Below are 27,999 nucleotides of genomic sequence, written 5' to 3'. Positions count from 1 at the left end.
TGCAAGCTTCATTTTAATTAGGAAACAGTGAATGCATCACAGTACATCTTCTCTACATGGCCTGCATCTGTTCGCCAGGCCTCTTAGTTAACAAGAGCAACAGTAAATGTTTGCTTTAGATCTTACCTTTCTTTTTCAAGTATCCTGCCTCATCCGCTCATGTATACCGTTTGCGAGATGTTATTAAACAGACGCGGCTTTTTTTCCACGTGTTTCGTTTGTTTTTTGCCGTCAAGTGAGCCATGTGTGCAAACCACATGGGTCAACGTCGCGGCTGCTACAACCCGCTTTTTAGACTCGCTATCTTTCTTTGTTGTCTAAAATGCAGCGCCATGTTGGAGTCTTTAGTACGCTCTTACATTAGTGTTTTGTGACATGGGACATTGCTATCTTAACATGTGCAATGGTTTTTCTTAATCAAGCATATTATGTTTGAGCATTCAAACCAGCTTGTAAAAGGTGTTTTCCATTTATGAGTTGGAGACTGTATGCCACATATGAAAGAAACAATTACATGTGAAAGTGGGTTCCAGATGTATTTACAAAAAACCTTTATATTGGGTCTTATTATAACTTATTTGAACTTTTTTATAGAGCAAATCCATCTATTTATACATTGTAGGCACGCTATCTGATCTTATATTTGTAAATAGACGCACAGCATTACAATTATTTTTAGATGTCATTATGATTTTTTTCTCCAACGCCACTATTTAGGATCTCAATTTTCGCCTCTTGTCGGTGTCTTCATTACTTGGAACACAAACCCGTAGATGTCTGTCGGTTTGTGTTGATGCTATATAACTGTGCCCCTAAACGTTTTTTAATGTCATACTGTGGCAGTATAGATGTCATACTGTCACACGAGAAGCACCTTTGAATTGGGTCTTGTTCTAACTTGTTTTGTCTTTTCTTATAAAGGGAATCCATCTATAGATTGCTTGTCAAATTTTCAAATAGATTGTTTTGATTATCAGAATAAGTGCAGTTGCAAATATTCTGGGGGGAATTTATTTTTTAACCCATGATCAGGAGAACATAACTCGTATTATTCTGTAGTGAATGATTGAATCAATGTGCCTTTCCTTGTGGCTAGGAGAAGAAGATTTCTTGTTTGAGTAGCCATAAGCACCGTTTGTACATTTGTGTTCAATGATTACTGGTCTTGCATTCTGCTTAGCAGGAGAAAAATTGCATTCTGGTTTGCTTGGCCATAAGATGTGTGTATAATCCAATGCTACAGGACCACATTTGTTTTTTTGCTGATCAGGATGTTTGCTATATTTCCTAATCAATTTAGTATAGAAATGCACAGCTTTAGAAGGCGGTGGTGGGTCATTAATTGCACAGCAGTCACCTGAATATTGCATTGCCTTGCTTGTAAAAACAGACCAATGGATCATTCTGTTTGTGTGTGGGGGTAGTGTTCTGTGGAGTATAAGCATTCTATATCACTGATAGTGTATACATATCATGGAATACTATCTGTTTCATCACTCTGGGTAGAGAGTTTTGAATTCTCTCAAAATCCACTGACAACCATCTTGGATCTCGCTCCACATGGCTGATGTTGGGGACTCCATGATTTATCTGACTGCATTGAATGGGAGTTCCTCTTCTGCTCCTACGAGTGTAGGGTCAGATTGCCAAATCACAGCACTGGTCACTGTCTCGTTTAATTCTAAGGCTTTTAATCTCAGTGTCTCAAAATGATAACGTGATACCTCAATGTGGTGTTGAACAAGGCTGCTGGGATTTCATTTAAAGAGTTCAGCAAGAGTATTATTGTCTGGAAAAATGGCCACACCAGCTAGTGTATCCTAGACCGCAGATTCCAGAGAACTAGTTAATGGTCAATGATTGTTAATATTGAAAAGGATTCTGAATTAAATATTAGTTTGTTTACATCTACTCCCAGGAGTATCTTTTCAAAATTACGATCATATTTTATCATTCGTTATTTTCAAATATGTAAATAAAATCAGAGCACATGTGTTAAAGTTTGTCATTGTCAAAGTAAAATTACAATTCTGCTGCACCCCCCCCCCCCCTTTTCAAGTAGCCATTTACTGACCATCAAACTGTATCGTGCCGGCGTGGCAATTGTAGAATGTTGAAAAGCCATTTTATATCTAGTGTTCAAATTCTAGATATGTACTCATACATCTATGGTAGAATGGTGAAGCCCTTTGACCTTTAAGGGATTAAGTTCACACTGTTTCGAAAAGCTAGTTTTATCTAGTGATTTTATTCTAGCTATGTAGACCTTAATCTGTGATAGAATGGTGTAGACTTATCTTTAAGGTCGTGTGCTCTTATTCCCCTCAATGAGAGAGTAATTTCTCTAGCCAGTGTGTTTTATCTCCAAATAGTGTGAGCTTTGTCTCTAGAGAGTGTGCTCTATCTCTAGAGAATGTTTTTTCTCTAGGGTTCTCTGTAGATTGTTCTTCTCTAGGACTATCTAGTGAGTGTTTTTGCCTCTAGAGAGCGTGTTGTTCTCTCCAGAGAGTATTTTTCTCTACGGTCTTTCTCCAACCCAATGTACCTCTTTTCGGGTGCTTCTGGAGGGAGGAAATATATGAAGTAGTCTCTTCATTATGCTTATAGGGTCACAATGTATGAACCAATAGTGTGTAGTTGGTGGAACAGGATGGGTATGGCTGTGTGTTCTGTCCAGTTCAAAGGTAGAGAGGACGATTGCTGGAGAAGTGGTGAACCCCAGACCGACTGAGTTGCCTTTGTTGTGGGTTGGTTCTTTTACAAGTTGCTTAATGTCTATGGTTTGAGCAACTCTATGGGTTTCTTGGTAGCTCGTCTCCCAGACAAGTCGAGGTATCCTAGGAAGAGTTGTGATGTTGACGGATGCTGTTGTGATGAAGTCTGTTATTTTGTCGAGTAAGACCTTGCTGCTTTGCGGTGTTCCGTTGATCAGGTGGAAAGTAACTGCCCGAGAGTGGGATGTGGAAAGTGGGGAGTTACATGGATGCAGGTGTGGTATGCTACTCGAGGGTGCATGTCCAAGATGTCTTGTGGAAACCAAGTTGTCTGCCAGTCTTACATTTGTGGTTCTTGTGATGGATGTGGTAGCCTGTAAGGATGAGTACATCAATGATGGAGATGGGGGTGAGCCAAATCTCTGATAAACAGAGCATCTAGCCTGTGAGCTGTGATGAGGTGAGCAATGTGCGCTCCATGTAGTACTGCAGAATAAGCATTAATTTGATTGAGGTTGCATTTGTTTTTTTTAGGTGGTGAGGAGAGGGATGTGGAAGAGGTTTGTTTTGCCTCCATGGTGGATGTCTCATGAGATAATTATTAGGATTTTCTAAAAATATAACACAAAGTAGTTATTGCAAAATTGTTGATTTTAAAGTAATTGAGTATGTATTTTGTCCCCCATGGAAACCACCTTCTTTGAGGAAAAAAGATGTTTGGGTCTTTCCAGAATCTTCAAGGACAACCTTCTTTTTGCAAGAAGAAGGTGGTACAGAAGACCTTAATGAATTGAGAATAGAATGTGCTCCAAGTCTTAGACTGTGACCTATGCATGTTTCCTGGCATTTATTCTATGCATGTTTGGTTCGCTGACCTTTTTCTCTAGTGATTCAATTTATTGTGCTCTCAGGGGAAACTAGGCTTTCGAAGCAGACTGCTATTACTGCGCCTCATTCTGAATAGAAAGAGGCGGGCAGGAGGGAACTTCTGTGCCTGGACCCTAAAGCAAGAAGGAGGAAACAATGCTAACAAGACTGACGCCTTTACAGTTTCAGCAGGAATGGGAACATTGACTGCCTTCTGAAACAGTAACCAGCACAATGGGACCACATTTGACACAATGGACAATGCTTAAACAAGAAAAAGAAAAGGCAATCCCAGCAGCCAAACTCTGACAAAGATATTACACAAGCAAGGATAAGACCAACAACAAACCTTCTCAGAAATATCTAAGGAAAGAAGAGGAAGTCAAAGTAAACAAGGTTCAAGACAGAGAACAGGGAGTAAGAGCATAGGTAAGAGGACAGGAAACTAAGCACAAGAATACTGTGCACTGAAAATGCAGACTGGAAACTAACGCCTGAACAACAGACTGATAACATGGAGAGTACAGGCATGTTCTGGACTGAAAAGACAAGGACTCTGGGCACAGAGCAAGGAACATGGAAACAGTGGGCAGACAACAAGAAGGGGAACTGCAGGCAGGGAACAAAGGGAGAGCATGTTCAAGAAGCAAAATCAGTGCACTTGAAAAAACCAAAGGTCAAAGGAAGAGGGACTGGATGCAAACTTGATGCAAGAACAAAGTGCTCTTCCAGGCAGCTGATTAAGTACTGACACATCCTGGGCTAAAGGAGGCTCCTCAGCTGCAGCTCGGGCATCACACCTGACATTCTCCCCCACTGGGCCTGGGAAAGTGAAAGCAAAGCTAGCCTACAGGACTTTTGAAGATTTTTATTAGACTTCTATATAGAACTATTCAGGTTTTCAAAACCACCAAAATGATCAATATGGGACATGTAGCTTCTGCAATACAAAATGGAAGTTTTTATATCTTCCGAAGGGAATGTAAGGCCAGCAATATGAAGAAATATTGTTCAGGATGCTTTGTAATGAACTGCAAGCCCCAGATAATCTGCAATGGCTGCCTTCTACTGTTAGAGTGACATGGTCATGATAGTTTGCTAGCGATGGCTTCCTGACAGGCTGAGACCATGGTTGCCACTTCCAGGTGGGTTTGGTGAACCCTGACAGGGTTTGCTGGATAAGCTCAAGCCTCAGCTTTAACCCCCTGGCTCCTTTCTGTGCTCTCCCTGACCCCTTACCTACCCTGACTACTCCTGGGCTGTCCTGCCTTTCCCCTGGCTTAGTCATGCCATATCAGTCCCACACCCTCATATCTATTCTTTCCTTGACCAAAATGGTCCTCTGGCAACTGCCTATCCTTCCCATCTAAGTGGGTGGTCTCTCATTCTCCCTTCTGTCTAAGATAGTCTGCCGCCATCTCCTTTTCTAGCGGTGTAGTCCCTTCTCTCTTTTGATAGTATACCTTTTCTTCCTCCTGCCAAAAATACTCCTTCCTCTGAGGTTATCTCACCTTATCACTATAGTCCTTCCTTGCCCACAAATCTTTGAATTTTCCCCTATCCACATCAAATCTCTCCTCCTAGATCTCGACTCGAACCTGCTCCCCAAGACAAATCTCCAATTTGATCTCATTCTCCAAGAGGACTTGAATATCTCCTCATCCTTTTGCCAGATTGTATCACTCTCCTCTCTCTAACAATATTTACCTCCTTCCATTCTTCCTCAAACACACCATTATCCTTCAATGTCACCTTCTAAACAGGCTTTCCCTCCAAACCATGTTCACCTCCTCTTTCTTCCAGATTGTACAATTCACTTTTCTCTCCAAGGTGATACCTCCTCTTGTTGCTGGTTATAAACAATTCCTCTCTCTCTAGCAATTGACCTCCCTCCTGCAAACAAATATTTCTCCCCTCCTTTAAAATGGCAGACCTTTTTCTCCAAGACAAACTCTCCATCCTTTGTGCAAAATACATCTGCTCCTTATCACACACCAGTATCTCCTCTTTCCTGATCTCTACCATCACACTCTCATGGCACGGAGTCTCCGGCAGAAGAGTCTCCCACAGTCTGCTGTTCTCCTCCTGCCAGGCTTCCCAACGCTTCACACTGACTGGCTGGGCTGATTGCCTTTTTAAGACTTCTCTTCTCCTACATGGTCCTTTATGTCACATCGGTTGCACCTAGCATATGTGGACTGGGCTGGCCAGTGATTGGGCTACATGCTCATGGCCATGTGCCTTGCCAGTGAGTTGGCCTAATTTTATATTAGGGCCAGCTTCCATTTGGGTTTTGTACTGGCTAATATTTGTACCACACTATCAATGAACTAGAAGCTGCACTCACAGAAAATGGCCTGACATTATGGACCGGTTGTAGTCCCTCTTTTCCTGATCAACATTCGTTGATCCACTACCAATGCACATATGCACCCCTATTACCACAAATGTTACCATCCCCCTCAACCTCCTTGTATGTTTCCAGTTGTATGTATGCTCATTTCTACTTTAATCTGTAGTAATATATAGCACTTTATAGCGCCTTGAAGTGTGTAGCGCTTCACTCAATGTGATGGCATTTTATTGCCAGCCATAATGTGGCACCCACATATAGCTAGTTTTATATTGCCAGTATAACATGCGAGTATGTGGCTGGAGACATGCAAGGTACAGGATTTACAATCCAGTAAAAAAAAAAAAAACTCAATGTGAAGCTGTAAAGTTTAAAAGTGCACCCATTTTTTTTTCTTTTCAAATGTGCACTGGGGTTTTTTTTTCTTCCTTCTCTTTCTGTGTTTGGAGCCAGCAGAGAGCCTGCATACCAGGAAATTATAATAGATACAGTTGCTTCCTAGGTAAAGAGCCTATTGTACAGAAGTGAAGGGTGATGGTGCCTTTCATCTTGATTGGAGCAAAGTGTCTGCAGATTTATTATGTAGGCAAAACGGGAAGGTGCAGAGCTCTGCTGGGGGAAGACTGTCAGAGGGAGAGTTAGTTTGTGTTTGCTGGGCTCGGGAGACAGATGATCTTGGTGTTGCTGGCACTGGCTTGGAAGTTTCGCTGTGCATCTCAGACACCAGGATTACAGAGGCAATTCATGCTGACTGGGCCTGTTCTTCTAAGATGAGTGAAAGAAGGTCGTGTGGGAGAGAGCTACAAATCTTCGGTAAGCAGACAGTTAAGTGAGGTCACTGTGTGCTTTCGTACGAATGAACAATAGCAATCTAAAAGTGTCATTTAGGCAGAGTAGCCAAAATAAATCCCCTGCATTTAATGTGTCATGTTATAATGTTACAAAGTGAATTTTGCTCTGTCTCTGTATTGTTTCTTTTCTTGTTTTTGTTACAGATAACAATGCAATGTACATGGTAAGAGGTTTATTTTGAATTGCACTTGTTTATAATACAAACAATATAAAAGTAGATTGTGTAGAGTTTTTTTTTCTCTCTCATTGCATTTGGAATAGCATTTGTGACACGGAGAAGATTCATTTTTTCCATGTAGATAGAATAACAAACAGAATAAGCTGTTATAAAATAAGTGTGTGTGTGTGTGTTCCCCTTTGCATGTTGTTTGGGGAATTCTTATATATAAATATATATATATATATATTGCTGGAGGTTCATGAGCCAGCAATGTCTATGGGCATAGATCACTGGTGTAGATAAACCCATGATACCGGCCAAAGGCTGTAGGGGCACTCTATGTAAAAGTGTTTGGTGTCCCTGTATGTAGGTCCAATGCTCTCTATAGATCACTAAGAGTATTATAATAGTAAGAAAGGTTTTGTGTATGATGGGGTTATAATGTAGGGAAGGCTCACCACTAAATGATCTATCACCACAAAATACCACCAGTAGTGCAAATTACTAGATTCGCCAACATAATATAACAAGGTATGGTCACTAGAATGATATGAGGCTCAACCCAATCAAAATGCAAGGATAAGTTATTATCAAACTACCACTCTTCTTTTGGCAGTAAGGAAATACAGCCAGACCCCAAAATGACACAAAATATCCAACAAATTCCACTTCTTCCATCCTCTGATTTTTCTTTCTCTTTCCACAAACCATGTTCTGATTTACACCGGCAGAGACACAATACACCACTATCCTGACAAGCCTAGGTGCCGTTAAGTTCACTAGGATGAGTACAGTATGAATGCAGCCCCCAGAAAACCACCTTGACCAAGAGGAGTTAGTAGCATTCAAGCAATCCACCACTGGACACAAAGCTCTCAAAAGGTAGTAGAAGAATATGTTTCCAGTGCAAAACAGCGATCTGGAGCCTAATAATTAATTGGCACACACATTTGTTAGCAGGTGTAAACGAGGAATAAGACTGGTCTGGAGACATGCAAGGACTGCACATGGCTTCCTAACTAAACCATGTGAGTTTTATTTTATGCTTCAGTTTGTGCCTTTGACCTACTGTTCACAGAACGCCTGACAAGGACAACTAAATTCGGCTCCTATAGTGACAAAATTACATTTGGCTTTTGAAGTACTGTTATTGATTGCATCGTTGTTTTACCCAATGTATCAACAAAACTACATGTATCTAACTCAGAAGAATAAAAAGCAGGTTACATACCCAGGGACTCAGACCTGCAAGCCTTGCGTAATTTAATGTAATGTAATGTAGGATTCTATAGCACAGAAAGACCACAGGCTGGGGCCACATCATCTGCAGCAGAGGTATCTACTTTATGGGCCATCTTAGAAGATGCTTACATCATATATGCCAGTCTTCTTTCTGACTCTAGACACTACAAGACTTGGTAGTTTTCTTTACTTAGCTGCTATTCAATCTTCACTGCATGAATTGGACAAATGAAGTGGATGGTGCTTGAAGACCAAATTCGATGCCCCTTCCAGATAACTGTTTCCACCATGCCTCGACAGAATATGGCAGCAGGGAATTACAGGCTGTGCTTAGTGAACACTTGCTTATACTTTCAAGTGTAATGACTGTCTAATTGTTATCTGAATCCTGGCGCTACTACTTGAACTTCTCTTTGAACTGGTATCGGCTTACTAGTCTTTTTTTACACAGGTTGCATAATAGAGAAGGGTCCAGAAAAGTTATTGTTTTTTGTTTTTACAGTATTCAAATGTCGGCAAGAGCCAGTCTAATATTTTGGTGTTCATGAAAATTATGAGAGCTCCTGAAAATTACCTTTACTGAGGCCACCAGGGGGCGCAGGCAAGATGGCCGCCTGAGCCGTGAGCTCCACATCCAGCCCCGGGAAACGTGAGGAGTAGTAGTGGAGAAAGGGCACCATCCCGCATATGGTCATGAAATAACGCAGTCGGAACGTATTCCCTACCGAAGGATTCAAGCCACGAATCTGGAGGCGCCTCCTGGCCTGAGAAACGTTGCCTTGAGCTTTGGGCGCCCGGCCCCCAGGGCCATGGGATGAGCGCCAGCAGAAGACAGTGAAGCCGACCGCCACCTGGACCTGAGAGGAGGAGCACCGTGTGGCAGAATCACCTGTGCCGTAGTGCATCCCCATCCAGGAGGTACAACTGAGGCCGTCCAGGCAGAGCTTCGGGAAACTCCTGGAGTGCGCGCCTTGGCAGCCCAGACCCTGTGGGCTCCCCTCCTCCTCCCCAGATGCAAGCGGCAAGTGCCGCGGGAGATAGTTAAACCTCCCGGCTTGCGGCCGCATATGAAGAGGCACTGAGGGGCCGGAGCCACGAGGGGTGAGATGCATTGGCTGTGGCATCCCACACAACCCCCCCACACTGAGGGGAGCATCCGGGAGCCGGCCATGGGATGCCCCTCCGGTGCGAGTAATGCGGACCGGGCCGACGCAGGAGCGTGCCCCAAGAGGAACACAAGCAAGGTGAGGAGGCACTTGGAGGGGGGTCCCCCTCCTCCCCAGGACAAGGCTGAACACCTGCAGCCCCTACTGTGTACACATGGGGGCCCACTAGACCACCAGTGATTTATTGTTGCCCGGGAGATGGAGGCACGCACCCAGAACCCCAGGAGGGCCGCTGTGATCATGCCTGGGCCTGCACCCTCAACTCCTGGCAGCGGGACGCACATCCCCAGCATGGTTCCCCCAGCCTGGGCTATCACGGGAGCCCACACCCACCACAACAGGCTGGAGAGACGCACACAGGACTACACCACAGGTGAGGTGGGCTAACAGGGGGGCCCCCCAGCAGCCCAGCATTTGACAAACTAAGCCAGTTGGGTTGGACCCAGAAAGGAGAGCCACTGGGACAAGGGACAGCCCAGCCCCGGGGAAACCTTGTGGAGGGTGCTCTCTCCCACCCTGGATTGGACCATGTATCTCCACCCAAGAACCCCCGCACTCCCAGGTTGTTAAACTCTCCCACCTGTTACCACACCAGATCTACTAAGGGACCGGGACCTATGCACGGAGACCCAAAGACTGGTGCACCGGGGGTGCCCACCGGCCCCCCTCGCTTCCATCCCACTCCCTGATTCAACACCCACAGACCTCCCGGCATTGCCAGAGCGATATTGAGGAGACAACCACGAGCTCGGAGGCAGCACTCTAGACACTGCTTACTAGGCACAGGGTAGCTACTACTTCCGACCTGGGCACGACCCTCATGAGTTGGAAGGAAGCCCTCTCCAAGTACCAATTCCGTGCCGGCGAGAGAAAGATGGCCTCAGGAGGCCCTTCCACCCCAGCCCCCGATCTTGGGGCCAGCCCTCCAGATAAGGAGCGTTTAGGGGCTTTTAACGCAATAAAATAATTTAAAAACGCCACATTTTATTTTTATTTCCGTACCATTTACGCAGACTGGCCACAGTACTTTTTTGAGAATTCCCCTATTCTTTCTTTCCAGTAGATGGCGCTGGAACACATATTTAGCAAATGCTAGCTTTGTGTGAACTGATGTGCCATATTACTGTAATATGAGTAGGACGCAGACCTTTGGGCATGGTGGAAAGGGCATGTGCTTAGCAGAGGAATCGCTGCAAGCGGTTGCTTTTTAAAATCAATTCTTCAAAACGCACAGGTTCTGTCTGGTGAGTTTGATTGGGGACGGAGACCGGCCTGAAACGGAAGTACCAACAATGTCATGCATGGCCCTTAATTTATTTGGCTGAATCTGAACAGGGTTAATTGTTACCACTCATGTTCGATCCATGGAGAAGGGACATAACATGTTTTTATTTTGGATGTGGTATGTTAATTTTGCCTCGACAAAACCCAATCTTTCGGGTACTCTTTAACGGGATCATCCCCTAAGCAGACATAACTTTTTAGAAAGTGTTCTTCATGGACTATCTTCTGTTTAAGGAGCTATGGAATAAATGACAGGGCTCTGCAGCGGCTAATGTAGCCTGCGCAATTGTCCATGTCCCTTACATATTAGTGCTGTCTCTAGCAGACTGTGGAAATACAGCTTCTGGGTGGTGGGACCTGGGTGATGTCTACACAGCACAGCGAACGGTATTGACCGAACTGAAGCTCCCAACAGCACATCACAGCTCTCTTGCACTTTTCACACTCAAGCCTACTAACCCATCCTACCCTTTTTCCATTCAGATCTGCCAGAGCGCCAGGGGAGCACTCCAGTGGTGATAGTGCACAGTATAAATAGCCTTTAACATTAACATTGAGTTGAATATGATTTATCCATGTTCAGTGATAGAAGCAGGGCCTTTAACGAGACCGCTAAGTGTGACCCTAGCAAACCCATTCATAGCTCTGCAACACCGCGTAGCACAATTAGTCACACAATCCTGTGCATTTACAGCCGACTTTAATGGTGCAGTAAATCTCTTCAAAGGTCGGGCAATTACAAAGAGTCTGACCTAGCCACCTCACAAGTGGATTCTGCAAATCGTCCAGGTGATGCAAAAGCTTGATCAATAACAGGTGGATTCAGCCACTGTGTGACAGTTTCTCCCTGAGCCCCTCCTTCCTATAGGAAGAGCCAATTTTCCAGTAAATGTGTGCGAGCAGTTAACTGTTAAACACAGGCACATCACAGTGCAGCAATAATGCAATTCTATATGGGGCATATAGAATTGCATTGTTGCTGCACTGGCCCTCCCCCAGTCTCATAACACTGGATTTGACGGGCAGACAGTCTCACCAGCCAGTCAGTGCACCAGAGATTCTAGTATAGCGGACTGTGGTAGAACCAACAATACATTTTCTCCCCTGTTGCTCCCAGCCACTGAAGTTACTTGGGCCGTCCAGAGAACTGCCCCAAACTCTGCAATGTCCCGTTATGCTATGATACTGAATCTTTCATTGGACTCCATCTGCCATTTTTACATTTTCAAGGACCTTCAGGATCCGCAAGAAGTGGGTGTTTCAGACTTAAATTGAGAGAGTTAACTGATTGTAACATTGAAGCTGCACTGGAATAGTCTCATTACAATGAGTAATGTAGTTAGATGCCCCTCCACAAGCAAGTTTGCCGTCTCTGAAGTTGGTGCCCCTCCCAACATTTCAAGGGTTAGCCCCCGCCTACATTTTAGCCTAGGTGCACCCCTGAATGTGCGCACTTGCATTTTGTTAGGTAGAGATGCAAGGGAAGCCTTTCCCCAAAACTGGTAGTGTTAAAGTTATACTGTATTTGTTCAGAAAAATGTACTTGGAACAAACACAGTAAAACTTTAAAGCTGTTACTTTCAAGAAAGACTTCCAACACCTCTGCATATTGCGCTTTAAAATATACTATTCGATAGTATGGGCTGGATATGTTTTACTCTCTTGCAGAGGAGAAAACTAATTTTTACTTTCTAATTTGAAAAAGCATGCGTAAAATACTCCCACCTCAAAATCTTATCTGGAGCACTGCTTGGAGCTATCCAAAACAATCTCCAGATGATCCTAGAGGAAATCTGTGGAATTAGGATGGACATGGGAGCCAAACTGGCAGACCTCACAACAAAAGTAACTACCCTAGAGGACCGCATGGAGGGAGTCGAAAACAACCAACCATCCACAGCGCTCATGGAAACTCAAATGGAGTCAAGGTTCAAGGAGGTACAACGGCGAGAGGAGGAACTACGATTCAAGGTGGACGACATGGAAAACAGTGAGAGGAGAAACAACTTGCGCATCTTTGGCCTGGTGGAATCCGTCGGTGAAAGCCTGCTTGGCTTGGAAGTCATGGTGCACGAAATCATAAGGGTATTTTTGGGGACAGATGCTGATGAGATTAAATTGGATACCGCGCTGGAGGGGGAGGCAGTGGCCTGCGCTCGGTGGTGGCATGATTACACTACTACAAGGACAAGGCTAAAATCCTGGAAAAAGCCAATACATTTGGGAACATACAATATGGGGATTCCAAGGTGGCCATCTTCCAGGATCTCTCGCCCCTCACCATGCTGATGAGGCAAAGGTGTGGCAATCTCAGCAGATGGCTCCAGGAGAAGGGGGTCAGGTATCGCTGGGGTCACCTCTTCAACCTGGCATTTGAATGGAAGGGGGACAAGGCTAAAATCCTGGAAAAAGCCAATACTTTTGGGAACATACAATATGGGGATTCCAAGGTGGCCATCTTCCAGGATCTCTCGCCCCTCACCATGCTGATGAGGCAAAGGTGTGGCAATCTCAGCAGATGGCTCCAGGAGAAGGGGGTCAGGTATCGCTGGGGTCACCTCTTCAACCTGGCATTTGAATGGAAGGGGGAGAAGCACCATCTGGTGTCCGAGGAAGCCATTCAGAGGGTCCCGGACGACCTGGTGAGTGATCGTGCTGGCTCCTCAGGCAGCCGTGAAGGTGATGCTCGGGACCCCGTCCGTGGCCTTAGTGGCCCAGACACATTGAGAGGTAAAGCAAAGGTGAAAGGGGCCCCCAAGTTCCAAAAAACTAGACAACTCACATCAGCTTCCGAGGGACACCTCAAGTGACTCAGATTATTCTTTAAGAATTGGGCACGCTTTCTCCCGGACTGGTGGCCCCACCCAAGGGCATTGAAGCTGCCATGGGCCGAGGCCCCAAGGCACTATGATCGAACGCCACATTGGCGCCATGTTCTGCCCCTGAGGTTGAGGGGCAGTTGTTGATTCTCAGCAGTTTTTAAGTTGTTGAAGGTCTCACGACCAAGGCATAAATCTACTGATATGGGTGGAAAGGATGGGGTAGAATTGAGAGATCCCGATTTGGGCCCCCATGTCAATGGCTGAGTGGGACTAGTCCCGACATAAAGACTGTGATGGGAAACCTGTTTACAGAATTACCCGGGACTGGAGCAGAGCCCCTGGTGGTTTGTTGACTAACCCCAACGATTGTGGGGGGATGTGGACGAACGCCTTGAAAATGGGAAAGGGAGGGAGGGAACGAGGGATGTGGAGGGGGTGGGAATGGGCAAGAGGGCGGGGGTGAATTTTGTTGGGACTGAGGGGTATGGGGACAGCCAGACCGAGCCATGGCCTTCTGATTCACAATGGGCTCTGCATTGGAAACACACTGAGGTGCACAAAGAGAATGAGATTAAGGACGACAATGGTTGAAGGAAGGATAGGCACACTGGGCCTCATTCCGAGTATGGCGGTAAGGGATAGCGGCCACCGGTAACGAGACCGGTGGCGGTAATCCCTTACCGCCATACTCCGAGTTCCCTCTGCGCCCTCGCCCTTAGCGCCTGCTTTGAGCAGGTGTTAAAGTCGAGGGCGCAAAGGGGCCTCCAAGCCAATAACGGTGACCGTAATGAACGGTCACCGTTATTTGCATCTTCCCCATTCCCATTGAGCCCTATGGGGGCTCATTTGGGAATGGGGAAGAGCCTTGGTGAATGGGGAATTACCGCCCCGCCAACCTTGGAATGGGGCGGTGATTCCGCCATCCACCAAGGCGCTGCCGGTCCGGGTACGGCGTCAACCAAGGCGTTAATAGCGCCATTGGTTAGCGCCGTACTCGGAATGAGGCCCACTGAATGTTAAAGGCTTAAACTCGCAGAACAAGAGATCTCTGACTAGCAACATGTTTCGTAAGCAACGGTTAATGGTCCTTTTCCTACAGGAAACCCACTACAGACATGGGAAAGAATCAATGATAAAAGGGAAAGAGATTGGAAGTAATTTCTGGGCCTCTCATAAAAGCACTAAGGAGGGAGTGGGCATTCTCTTGAGCAAGGCACTCCACCTCATGGCAACAGAAACCAAGAGGGATTTTGGGGGGCAACTTTGGGGGTTAAAGGCACTTAAGAGGTTGAAAGTATTATGCATGCCACCCAATGTGCACCCAACTCAGGCCAGATACGGTCCTGACCCAGATCCTTAGGGTATTGGATGAATGGGCAGAGGGGGGCTATGATACTTGGCAGTGATTTCAATCTCATAATGGACTCCCGATTGGACTGGTGGTCAGCTAACGAGGCGGGGACAAAGGGAACCACCAGGGACAATTTAGCCCTGCAGACTCTCCTAAGGGAATTTTATTGGGTGGATGTATGGCTTAAAGCGTGGCTAGGTCCGGAGGGATACACCTTCTTCTCACCCCCACACTACACATATACAAGAATTGACTTGCTCTTGATCTCTGAGGAAGTGGGAGGGCTGGCTGAGCTCCCCAGAGTTGAAGCAATAACGTGGTCAGACCACAAGTTACTGGTGGCAAACTGGTTGCTGCCCATCTCCCCAAGACCCTCCCGATGGTGCTGCAACGATACGCTCCAAAGGGACCCGGTCTTCTGGGAGTTCCTAAGGAAGGAAATGACAGCCTATTTCAAAACAAATTAAAACTGGGAAACGGACATGGTGATGGAGTGGGAGGCAGCGAAAGCCACCTTCCGGGGTCTTCTGATAGCAGAGGGCTTCAGACGCAAGCGGGAAAGGGGACTTGTTGAAAACAAGATCCAAGCAGAACTGAGGGCCCTGAGAGCTAGACTCAGTCTCGATGGGGAGGATTGGGAAACGCTCCTGGTGGAAATGCAAGAAAAAAGGCAGGCTTTACACACGGTCCTCATGGGGGAAGTGATTAATAAAATGAGATACACGAGACAAAGATACTACGAATGGGGGGATAGAGTGGGGACTCTCCTGGCACACAGGGCAAGGGGATGTAGAACGGAAATGAGGGTGAGTTTCCTGAGAGACAAAGGGGGCAATGTGTGTAAGAAAAGGGAGGAAATAGTGGAATGCTTTGCCGACTTCTACAGGGAATTTTATACCAAACAGGGGGGTGAGTCACTGGAAGATATTTGGGCCTATTTAACTGAACACCCCCTACCCCAGCTTACCGAGCCTGAGCGTGATGCCCTTGAGGGGGAAATATCAGAAGAAGAGGTGGAGTCCACTACTAAGAGGTTAAAAGCGGGTAAAGCCCCGGGGAGAGACGATTACACAGCGGACTTCTATAAACAGTGTCAATCCATTCTGATGAAGCCATTGGCAAAACTGTTCAACCAAATTAGAAACCAAGACTCAATCCCCCCCGACGTTCCTACAGGCCCTAATTACCGTAATACCCAAACCAGCCAAGGACCAGGCAAAATGCAGCTCATATAGGCCCATCTCCCTCCTGAACCTAGATGCCAAGATCTTTGCCAGAATACTGGCGACTCGACTAGAGAGATGTCTCCCCCACCTGGTCCACCCAGATCAGGCGGGATTCATCCTGAACAGACAGGGCTCTGACAATATGCGAAAGACCCTTCATGTGCTTAACTCAAGGATGGTCTGCGAGGAGGGGGCCCTCCTGCTAGTTCTCGATGCAGAGAAGGCATTCGACAGGGTCAGCTGGGCTTTCATGGGGAGGTTTTTTCCTATTTGGGGATGGGACCAAGGTGGCTAGGCTGGATGTCAGCTATATATTCCACTCCCTCAGCTAAGGTGGTTGCAAATGGGACTGAGTCACAAACATTTCCATTGGGGAGGGGCACAAGGCAGGGGTGTCCTCTATCCCCCCTTATATATGCGCTGGTTATGGAACCATGGGCGATCTCGGTCCGTAAAGACGAGGCAATCAATGGGGTATGGATAGGAGACTTGCACTGCAAGATCCGCTTGTATGCCAATGATGCACTGCTCTATATCACAAGACCATCCCAGACGGTCCCCCAGGTCCTACAGGGCCTGGCGCGCTCTGGAGAACTCTCCGGGTACAAGGTTAATCTTGGGAAGTCAGTGGCGCACATAGGGGGAAATCTATCAGATGCAGAGGTAGACTATGTGGGAGGGATCCCCTTCCAAATACAGAGAGATGGGTTCAGATACTTGGGGGTACAAGTGACACGCAACCCTGACAACCTCTTCCCTGGTAACTTTCTACCAATCTGGTCGGAAATCAAAAGGGACATAGAAAGATGGGCTAGATCAGGACTCTCCTGGATGGCGCGCCTCAACCTGGTGAAAATGGGGATTCTCCCCAAGTTTCTATTCTTGTTCGAAATGCTCCCTGTGCAGGTACCCAAGACATTCCTAACGAAAACAAAACAAGTCCTCTTGAGATTCCTCAACATATTCCAAGGCCTCCCAGTTGAGGATGCTGATAGATCATTTTACCCCAGGGATGGAAAAACAATGGGTAGCAATGGACAACAAGGTCCTCGCACCTTTCACGTTAGACGAGTGGCTATGGGTTCCCAGGGCGCGCATCCCTAGAAGGGTCCTGCACCACCCAGTGCTGAAGGTCTTGTGGTCAGTGTGGAGGGAAGGGGGCTACTATCGATGGTTTACAACCTGGCCATCTCAATTGAGTTTCATTTGGGCCTCCCCGTTCATAGACAAGGTAGCCGAGGTAGCTGCATTTCAACAATGGTACGAAGCTGGTCTAAGCAGGGTGGGTCAGCTTTGGGTGGGGGGGCACCTTCGTACTGCTGAGGGATCTGGAGGAGGCTCTGGGGCTGGGTACCCTGTTGCCGTTCCGCTATCTCCAGCTCAAGGGAGTTCTCACTGAATCCTAATGGGGGGACACTCTGAGGAGGGACCTGACAGACTTCGAGAGACTGCTCAGATCGGCCCAGGGCTCCAAGGGGGTGATATCCCGTCTCTAACGACATTGCTCCAATTCCGGCACCAAGCTCTTAAGATACTGCACAGGTGGCACCACCCCCCGCAGAGGATTGCTAGGATGAGGGTGGGGTATGACCCGCACTGTTGGAAATGTAGGCTGGGATGATGATGGGTGACTATATACATATGTGGTGGAGGTGCCCGGTGGTCCAGACATACTGGGGAGAGGTCTTATCTTGGATTAAAGGGGCCGATAGAGTAGAGAGAACCCCGTGTCCCTGGCTCCTCCTCTTCGGTACCGAGGTGGGGGACGACCATGAGGAAACCCAAGGTCATATGTTGCAGGTCATGTTGGTGGCGGCCAGGTGTAGTCTGGCCCAGAAGTGGAAAAGTCCACGTATGCCAGGTGAAAAAGAATGGGTCACTAAAGTATGGGCCATTTATGATATGGAGTTCCTAACACACCTTATAGATGACTCAAAATCGAATATTTAAGAATTGTGGCTCCCCTTCTTTGAAAAGTATGGACGCCCAGCCTAAAGTGACGGCATTGCGACTGGGGGTTTTCCCCCCAGACATGAAAGGACACCAGGAATGGCACTGGGCACACATGATGTCCAAAATTGGGCCCAAAAGTCCAGTGTGCAAGGAATTGACTGATCGTACCTTGAAACGTTTTCCATGAGCTCCTCAGGTGAATTAGACACATGGGCTCGCATGCTGGGTGGGGGCGGGGGTTTTGGGCGAGGGTTATTGTTATAATTGTGTTAAGGAGATCTATGTCGATATTTGATGCATGATGTCAAAATCTAAAATGGCAATAAAATATGATTTTCAAAAAAATTACCTTCACTGGTAACAGATCTTTAAACTGTGCAAATCGTGTGCCCGCCATTGACCGACTACGTGTAACTGTTCTTTGCCACTGGATTTTGAAACATCTATTACTTCAGACTGATTGACCTGGGATCCTGGACGACACAACATATAGTCAACCCTTGGACCAACGCCCTAAAATATACTGAACCAGACATGTCAGTTAGACCCGGCTTATGAACATGCACGTCACTGCAGCAAATAGCACGTTCTCTTTTACAAGACATTTCTGTAACCAGGATATTTGCCATTCTATAATAAAGTCTACAATAAATACATAAGAGACTGATTTATAACATTGTTATGTTTACTCATTATGTGCTGTACATGTACAATACATGTCTTCATGCATGTTTGCTGAGATAAACTTGACTTGAAAAAAGTAATATGCAAAGGTTTTTGGAGCATTCAATTCAATTTTTTTTAACCATAAATTGAATGTAAAATGTGGTGATTGATACGATCTCTCTATACATTGTATTTGGTAAAGAACAGTATCACAAGACTGGTTTTGTGAGTATAAAGCTGAAGTTGTAGGTTTCCGGCAAGCCTTCATGGATCGTCTCATTGAAAAGGCTCCAGCTGAATGGCGGAAGTCCGTCTGCGACGGGGGGACCATTGATGGCGTGGGCCGTATAAGTAGCAGCCAAATAGAAATCGGAAACCTGCAAATCAAGGGGGAAATGAGGTTACTCAATAATATAAGAAACATGGTAACACATCTGCAAGCACAGTAGACTGCACCGTCAGTAATTCGAAGACCTTGAAATAAACTATTACAATAGTTATTAATTAAACCAGGCTGCCCAAATGTCACCTTCAAGACAAAGGCCGCAATTCAAAACAACTGGCACTGAAGCAAATCAGAGTATCTCTTGCTTGCTCCTCCTATTGGACAACTGATCCCCAAACTTTAAAACTGGAACAAATCTGGAAATGCCTCAAGCATCTGAGCAGCTGCGGTGCAAATGCTATCAGTGCACCTCAGAGATACTGCAGATTTGCTCCATATATATATAATTGTGTGTGGTGATCTTAACACAAATTGCCTGAGTATCACACTAGACAGCAATCAAAAGACAATTGCTCAACAGCATGGAGGAGCCCGCTGGCTGGAGGAGATGGAGATAAGAGATCCGACCATGCTCAATTGGAATACAATAGGAGATATTCCTCCTCAAGATACTTGGAGGAGGAACAAACAAAACTCCATCTTTGACTATTTTTTATGTCTTTGGCAAGGTGGCCCGATGTGTGGTATCTCTTCAAGTCATGTCCAAGGCAGAAAGTGACCATAAACTGGTCGAAATGACACTCTCTAGTTCTGAAAGCGCTAGGAAAGATGTATGGGATGCACTGGTGTCTGTTGAATCCAGCAGAATCAGATTGCATCTAAATGACAACGATGTGAAAACAATTGTAGAAGCTTTCCACCTGGGACTTGGGGGAAACAAATGTAATAAGGTTGAATATGGCCATCTGTTAAAACAATATGCTGAAAGTAATCAAAGCCCTCGTAAGTGCGCATTCAAAACAGAACATGTGTATGACGCACAGATCTTGAAGAAGAAAAGAGAGTGCCGAAAAGAAATCAGGCTCCGTCTGAAAGCACCAAAAGATAGCCACAAGGCTGAAAAAAAAGAAGCAAAAACAAAAATATAAAAACTGGTTGATCGCACAGACATGTCATCGAACAACATGACGCAGAAACCATAATGAACATCTTAGTAAGCAAACATTCGAGAGACTTCTGGAAAATCATTAATGATGAAAATGCCTCGCAACAAGCTCCACAGTCCAACATGGTTGCGGAAAACAGTGGATAACCCACTACAGTGAACTTTATAAAATGAATGGACAGACAGAAGACCCTAATTTCCCAAAATTATATCATTGGGACATCACCTTTGGAAAAGACTACATTCTCAAAAACATCAAATCAATTAGTTCTTCAAGGGCTCCGGGCCCCGATGGAATTATTAACTGCATGCTGAGAGAAAACCTAGAAGAATGGCCAGAACTCTGTTCCCTATTGTTCTCCACAATAATGCTAGAATGTTCAATTCCAGCATCATGGAAGTGTGCGATCGTTGTGCCAATCTTCAAAAAGGTAAGCATAAAAATGACTGCCCGATCGCATTTCGAGATGTTGTTGGGAAGATCTTTGCCACTCAACTGCAACTGTCATCTTGGATAACATCAAGTGGCCACTTTGATTCAAGACAACCCGGATTTGTCAAAGGCATTGGATGTGGCTTAAACCTGCTACTAATCAATCACCTGAAAATGGAAGCCATACGTCGGGGAACGACAATCTACCTTGCCTTTATTGATTTGGCCCACGCGTTTGATAGTGTGGAAAGAGAACTCCTCTGGACCAAGCTAAAAAACTGGAACCGTCTGTCTAGCCCGATTTTGGCATTGAAAGAGCTGCATACGAACACCGAATTAAAAATCAGCCTTGACCTCAATAAAAACGTATCCAGGAGTGAAATAGGGATGTCCTCTGGCATCAATTTTGTTTAACCTGTTTTTATCTGATATTGGCGCTATGTTTGAAAATGTGGCTGCTTTTCCACCTAAAATCCACTGGTGTCATCTAAGCCGGATGTTATACACGGATGATATAGTGCTTCTCGACATAACACCTATTGGGTTGCAATGAAAATTACAGGCATTGGAACAGTATGTTATGATTCTTAAAGACTTGAGGGGAAGAACGACCCAGTCGAACAAGATGTTTCTGTGGCATTTGCAAAAAAAAACCTTAAGCCCTCTCATGCATACCAGATATCTCGGAATGCTGATTAATTCAAATCTGAATGACGCTCCCTGGCCAGAGAAAATCAAATCTAAATGCCAGCAATTGGCAGTACAAGCTGCCATGATAAATAAAAAGTATGGCAAATTCACATTGAAACCTGCTTTGACTTTTACAAATAAAAAGCGGTGCCAGCTTTGATCCACAGAGCGGAATGTGCGTTGGGTTGTTCTTACTCACTTTGAGCCACACTGGAAAACATCTTTTGGCGCAAAGTGATGTGGCTACAGAAAAGGGGTCCCGACGGCTTGCATCTGATATAATATGGGTCTTATCTCGATAAATGCTAAAGTAAAATGGAGCATGCTTACATTTTAACGATACATTGGGCCTCATTACGACCCAGGCGGTAAGTTACCGCCTGGGCCGTGACTTTACCACCATGGCGTAAACTACGTTTACGCCATGGTGGTTGGCGGATTTACCGCCCCATTCCAACCTTGGCGGGGCAGTAAATCCCCATTTTCCCATTTACCCTTCCCCATTCCCATTTTGCCCCATAGGGAATAATGGGAGTGGGAAGGCGTTAATTACGCCACCGTAAATTACGGTGGCATAATTAACTCCATGGTCCCTTAGCGCCATGGATTTTAACACCTGCAGGTGTTAAAACCTCCATGGCGCTAAGGGACCTCGTACTCAGGCGGTAAGGGTCGGCGCTGTTTACGCCGCCGTAAAACCCTTACCGCCTGAGTCGTAATGAGGCCCATTATCATGGAAAATGGCCTGCCTCAGTTTCAAATTTTGCATAACCCTAATAGTGGAAAGAAGGAAAATATCCTCACTCAATAGGCAGAACGCTGTGACAGAATTCTAGAAGACCTTAATATTGACAAACATACTCTGCAAATGAATCCGAACTTGGCCAAGAAAAAAGTATGGCTGCAAGATTGGATAGATGCTGCAAACCAAAGAGGCAAACATAGACTGGTGCAACAAGTACCCTGTGTAGCTAAAGCTTTGAACAAGATCCCAAAATACCTGGAGAAATTCTCAGACAGACATCGGAGAGCACTTTATACGAAATTACGGCTAAATCAATTCAAGACCAAAGAGGTCCTTATTCGTTGGGCGAATGACATCAGTTGCAGATTTTGTAACAAGCCATGGGAAACGCTGAAGCACTCGACTCTCGTACTGCCCTGCCTTCAGATGTATGAGAACTAAATATCTAGGGTGTTAATATTTGCTCTGACGTTCGTTTTGGAACAATTGACAAAACTACTTGTAGATTAAGTTCAGAACATTGTTTAGCAAGAGTACTGGGTATACATTTGTTAAAATGCCATGAAAATAAGAATATATTTTTTGTAAGACCCAGTTGAAACGGTTTGGAATGTGATAAAATGATTAAATATATTTAAAGCTTTGTAACAAACCAAATAAAATAAAAATAAATGATTTGATCCCATGTTAGGCTTTGTGAACCCAGTGTAAGCTACCAGGACCAAATCAGAGCGGCTCCTGGGAATCTCTGATTTGCTCCAGTTCAAATATTTGCGAATCGAGCTCAAAGTGTCCTAAAATTCACAAACATAAAAGTTAAAACAGGCCATTGTAAGTTGAAAACGCGGACTGCAATACTCTAGTTTACGTAGGGAGCCCTCTAGGCAAACGGAAAAGGGAGGTTACCCCGTTGGTGATTTCCACAAGAGGATACAGTCTTTGGAAGGGCCAGACATGTGGGGGACAGGCAGTGATTTAAGTGGGATAAGAGATTGAGGGGTGGGGCCCTAACAAATCACAAACATATGTATTTGGCTGGGTGGCTCAAGAGTGCTCTACATGTCCCAACTGTAGAGAAGCTGTTTTTTAATTGTATTTTCCCACTTTCTGTCTATTTCTCAATCTCCTACCTCGCCCTCTCTGCTCCATTCTCCATCTTCATTGTAATCCCTGTATCTCCCTCCATTCTCAGCCTCTCTCTCGTTTCATTCCCTCGCTTTCTTTACAGCTCTCCACCATGCCCCTAACTCCTCTTTAACCTTTGTCCCTTCAATGTCCTCTTCATCCCCATCCACATTCTTAAAACACTGAACGTAAGGGTGCTGGGCATTGTTTACAGCAACACAGTTTCACAGTCGTGCAATTTCTCAAATACCAAGTTGTAGAGCACTGTGCAGATGAACAAATAATTGGCACCAAACCCAAAAGTCTCTCTGAACACGCAGTTGCGTTCGAGTCAAGTTCCACAAGGTCATTCTTAGACAGTGGCAGCCGTTGCCATTTTATATTGGTGGGGTGTAAACGTTTCCTGGAATATGCAGCAGTGACTGGGGCCCTAGAAAACAGGCTAATAATAAATGTGACCAGTACTATTGTGTATTATCAGAAGCAGGAATGGCCAACAGTACTACAAGATGTACAATTATATTGAAAGCTGCTTGTTTACTATTGAGGGGATTCTCATTTATAGCAAACATGGCTAATGAAAACAGATTAACTTTGGTTCTAAACATGCCAGTATAACATCTTGGGGTGGGGGCCGGGGTTCCTGGGAGGTGGTTGAGGCAGTTTCCTAAATGTGTAGGAGATTAGGCAACCAACATCGGTTTACCTTTTTTAGTGAAAAAACTGGCTGTGGAACCTTTGAAAGGGTCACCCCAATGCTGCTACATACGAATTTAAGTTTAGCAGACCTACTCCACACCATACTTTCCCTCAGCGCGTACAACTGCATTAAGAATGTGAGCTGCTGTGTGATTGGACAGCTGCATGACGTGAAAGGGTTTCCTTAGTGCCAATTATCAAAAGGAAACCCATACGTGAAACTGTTACTCTGCATGTGGCCATTATGGTTTGGTACATGGTGGCCTAAGAACTGCTGGTATGCCCATTACTGATTCCCAGCAGAAAGTGTACATGTGGTGTCTTATACCTGCAGTTCAATTATGATGCTAATGGCCGGCAGGCACATATTGGTACAAACCCATTAACACCAGTTTTCAAAACAGAGCCCTGTCTGTATGAGGAATTGCCCCACCTAGCAGATGGAAATGCATCACAATCGTCCTTCTGTGGATTGGTCTGGAGGGCATTGAAGCCATTTCTCCTGGTGCCTCCCTCTGGCCCGGCTCTACCTCAACTCACTCACAGGAGGATGGCAACGCCAGCTCCAAACGCTACCTGCGTGCTCAGTCACCTGCTGGTCAGTTCCTTGGGAGAACTGTAACTCAACTCGGCTATTGCAAAATGTCATTACATGCGGAGTGCATGCTTAAACTATCAAAATAAGCTTAAACATGTACAGGGTACATTGACACCAGTCTCACACGCATGTTCTAAACAACCTAGTTCTTTGTTGAAGTAAATGCAAGACTTTAGAGAACTACAAAGAGCTCACATTTGCAGCACTATAGAAGTGGTAAAAAAAATAAATAAATAGTATGTGCCTCATCTCTCAACTTCGGGTAACAATGTCATGCACGCGCATGATCAGAGGACGCAGGCGACCATTCGTGACTCAGCATAGCAGAGGGAAAACACGACACTCAGCAGACGACAGCAACCCCCGCCTGCACGAGGACAATCGTACAGTGATTCTACATGAAAAGTAATATAAAATTCATAGGTATTCTGGAAGAATTATGTTTGTAATTTGTTGCGAACAAGCAAATTGTAGCCTGTGTCTAGGCACATTTTAAATGCATGTCTTTATGATAAATACATGGTTTATATTTTTGGTAAAAACAAGAGTCATTGATCTATTCAGAAACACAGACCAATGAAATGATCTGTGAAAGTTGGGTGCACCACGCATGCCTGAAGGTGTGAAAGGGAGGGGTAGCCTATGTCCTGCACATATTTTTGTGAAGTCTAGTCCCTCACGAGATAGGCCGCCCGAAAACAAAAAAGAGGGACCCTTACCTCTTACTTTATCTAAAACTTGAAAAAGGACCCCAATAAACTAATAACCACCATAAGAGAACACCTAGGGTTCCTGCAGGTGTCTCCCGTGTTGCAATGTGCACGGTTTGCGACGCGGTGAGTAGTTGACCGTTGGTTGCTAGTGCCTGGTGAATGTCTAGCCACATTGCAAGTCTGAGTGGTGCAGCCGGAAGTGAGGTTGCAGTCAAATGACTACAAATATCAGGCCTCGAGTTAGCACCCTGGCAAAGCATGACCATATATTATGTGAAACCCTAAACTGCATGAAATATCCTAGCAAGGAAGAACAGGCCTGAAAAGGCATAGCAAACAATAGCACAGCCTCCTCCCCTGCATAGCAAGTCCTGAAAAGGCAAAACAAAGCACGACAAGGCCTCCTACACATTCCTCCTGCTCACCTTTGCAAACCACTCTAGTTTCAGGTCATGCATTGTGCACAGTTTGCAAAATGGACAATTGAAAGGAAGAAAGAGTTTCGAGGGCTGCATGGGGACTCTCTGTGTTACTTTTAGTGTATTGGTAGGCCTTCCAGGAGGCATGAAGGTTTGGCTTGAGAGAAGGTGTGCCCCAGGGAATAAATAAACAGGTCCTATTTCTGCTGTCTTATTCTGCTGGGGACACGCCACCTCAGACCACTCACCCTAGCTCGCACAGGTGCTTTTCCAAGTGTGGCATCCTGAGACCTCAGGACACATGCGAAAGTGATCCAATCAAATACATTGGTGTAGTCGTACACAATGTTTTAGCACTTTGAATTTACTAATTAGAATCTATTAATTTTCATACTTATCTCGTGAGCAACAATCATTTTCTCATTTCTTTTTGCAATCAAACAAGGGGATAAAAGTAGGTGTGTAACACAAACAAGGACAACGTGAGCGCAGTGCCTAATGCAGTGAAACTCCCAGGTCCTCGGAAATGCAAACACTCTTGCTTTTTACCCTTTCTCTTTACAAGCATTAAATGCCGTTAAAAACACATACAAATGTCTAGTTTGTCACTTGACCAACCATATAACTACAACTTATGTCTACATGCACGTTTCAACCCCTCAACTCAAGTATGGAGTCTTCTTCAGGACGGATATCCTTCTTGTTTTTACAACCCAATTAATTATTGAACAGCTTCACATTAAGGAACGTTGCAGAGGGCGTTGCTCACTAGCCTGCATACTAAAAGTGCAACCGTTTGTATATATCTAGTCATTGTCAAAAGGCTTGCTCACAATATAATTCTCCAATTTAGTTGCTTCCAAATATGCTTGCTACAAAATTCTTTTCTTGCCATTCACATGGTGTCCGATTAAGTTTGTGAGTTATGGATCTTTCTGGTTCATTCCATTTGATCACATGATGCTCATCACTTCATTTCAGTTTAAATCATGCCTTGTGATCTTCTAAACATGATCACTACATTAATGTAGATGACATGTATATATATATTGCGCTTAGCCGCTTTTTCTCTGCTTTTGACATGATCCACCAGTTGCAGACAAGGTTTTATTTTCCTTATTTATTTGGCACGGAAAGCCACTTCTTTTGTGGCGTTCACCCTTCCCGTGCCTTGTAATGCAATAGTATTCTTGTATCTCCTGCCTGCCTCGTAATGTTTCTTGTTCTCATGTTGCAAGGGCAGTATCGAGCCTGGAAGCACAGGCGTTGCTAGGGAGTGACTGAGGGGGCTATAGCCCTGGGTCTGTTGGTTGTAGCCACGGATAAAAGCTCAGGGGTTACAAGCAAAAATACTAGCTAGCCCCGTCCCCCCGATGGTCTCAAAATTAGCGTAGCCCTTGATCTTTTCCAGATCTACCAACACCCCTGCCTGGAAGGTTGGGTATGTTTGCTTTGGAACAAACTACCTACAGCTTGCTTGGTCTTCGCCTTCATTAAATCACAGCAATGGCAGGCAATGAGTGTCATTGTGTTTGTGCATCTACACTGCCCAACTTTCCCATCTGGTGTAGGTCAGTTTCCAATGGACACAGAGAATGTGTGTACAGAGGAAGACCCTGGGATTGTATCTGGATATGCCTTATGGCCCGGGCTACTCACAGCTGAGTTTGTCTTCTCCACTCAGGCTCAGAGGTGCTCCGTATTTGGTCTCTGAAAAAAGCACCTAGTTCTTGGAAGTCCAATTGCGCAGAGGAGCCATGAAGAAAAAAAGCTAATTTTAACAGTTCAAAAAAGGCATTTGCTGGAAATGCCTGGTTTCCCAGCTGAACCCTGTAAATGGAGCCTTTCAGTCACCTCTTTTAATTTGACTTAGTGCACCAGGAAACTAGCATGCAAACCAGCACACGATGGTAGGCATATTACAAGTTTGGTGTGCTATGCAGTTCTATAAACTAGCATGCAAACCAGCACACGATGGTAGGCATATTACAAGTTTGGTGTGCTATGCAGTTCTATAAACTAGCATGCAAACCAGCACACGATGGTAGGCATATTACAAGTTTGGTGTGCTATGCAGTTCTATAAACTAGCATGCAAACCAGCACACGATGGTAGGCATATTACAAGTTTGGTGTGCTATGCAGTTCTATAAACTAGCATGCAAACCAGCACACGATGGTAGGCATATTACAAGTTTGGTGTGCTATGCAGTTCTATAAACTAGCATGCAAACCAGCACACGATGGTAGGCATATTACAAGTTTGGTGTGCTATGCAGTTCTATGTGATTTGGTCGAAAATATTACATCAAATTCGTCTAATGTTTTTTTGTGGTAGATTTTGCCGCAAATATATGCAGAGGAGACCCCCGCATTCCCACCTCCGATAGCCCGCCACATTAGCTATTCGCCTATAACCATCCCCAACATATATTTGGGGCAAAATGTGTTAAAAGGAATTTGATGATTTCGAATTCAATGTCATCTCCTGTGGTACAATCTCTGTTTCCTGTGCCATATTGAGACACTCT

The 27,999-nt window shown here is 45.1% G+C and overlaps 1 protein-coding gene and 1 long non-coding RNA gene across 2 annotated transcripts in view; one reads left to right on the top strand and one right to left on the bottom strand.

Annotated features, from left to right (window-relative positions):
• LOC138581412 (uncharacterized) overlaps positions 1 to 27,999 on the top strand; it is a 578,201-nt gene that overhangs the window by 162,905 nt on the left and 387,297 nt on the right. The window lies entirely within an intron of this gene.
• Positions 18,658 to 27,999, bottom strand: part of PLBD1 (phospholipase B domain containing 1) — a 424,699-nt gene continuing 415,357 nt past the window's right edge. Inside the window, exon 11 of the mRNA XM_069652727.1 lies at positions 18,658 to 19,033. Coding sequence (XP_069508828.1) covers positions 18,866 to 19,033 — 168 coding nt within the window. The 3' untranslated portion in view covers positions 18,658 to 18,865. The remainder of the gene's footprint in view (positions 19,034 to 27,999) is intronic.

The sequence above is a fragment of the Ambystoma mexicanum genome, chromosome 3p, assembly GCF_040938575.1.
Source record: "Ambystoma mexicanum isolate Mex_15411 chromosome 3p, UKY_AmexF1_1, whole genome shotgun sequence".
Taxonomy (NCBI): Eukaryota; Metazoa; Chordata; class Amphibia; order Caudata; family Ambystomatidae; genus Ambystoma; species Ambystoma mexicanum.
This window is presented reverse-complemented; position numbering and strand designations above follow the sequence as displayed.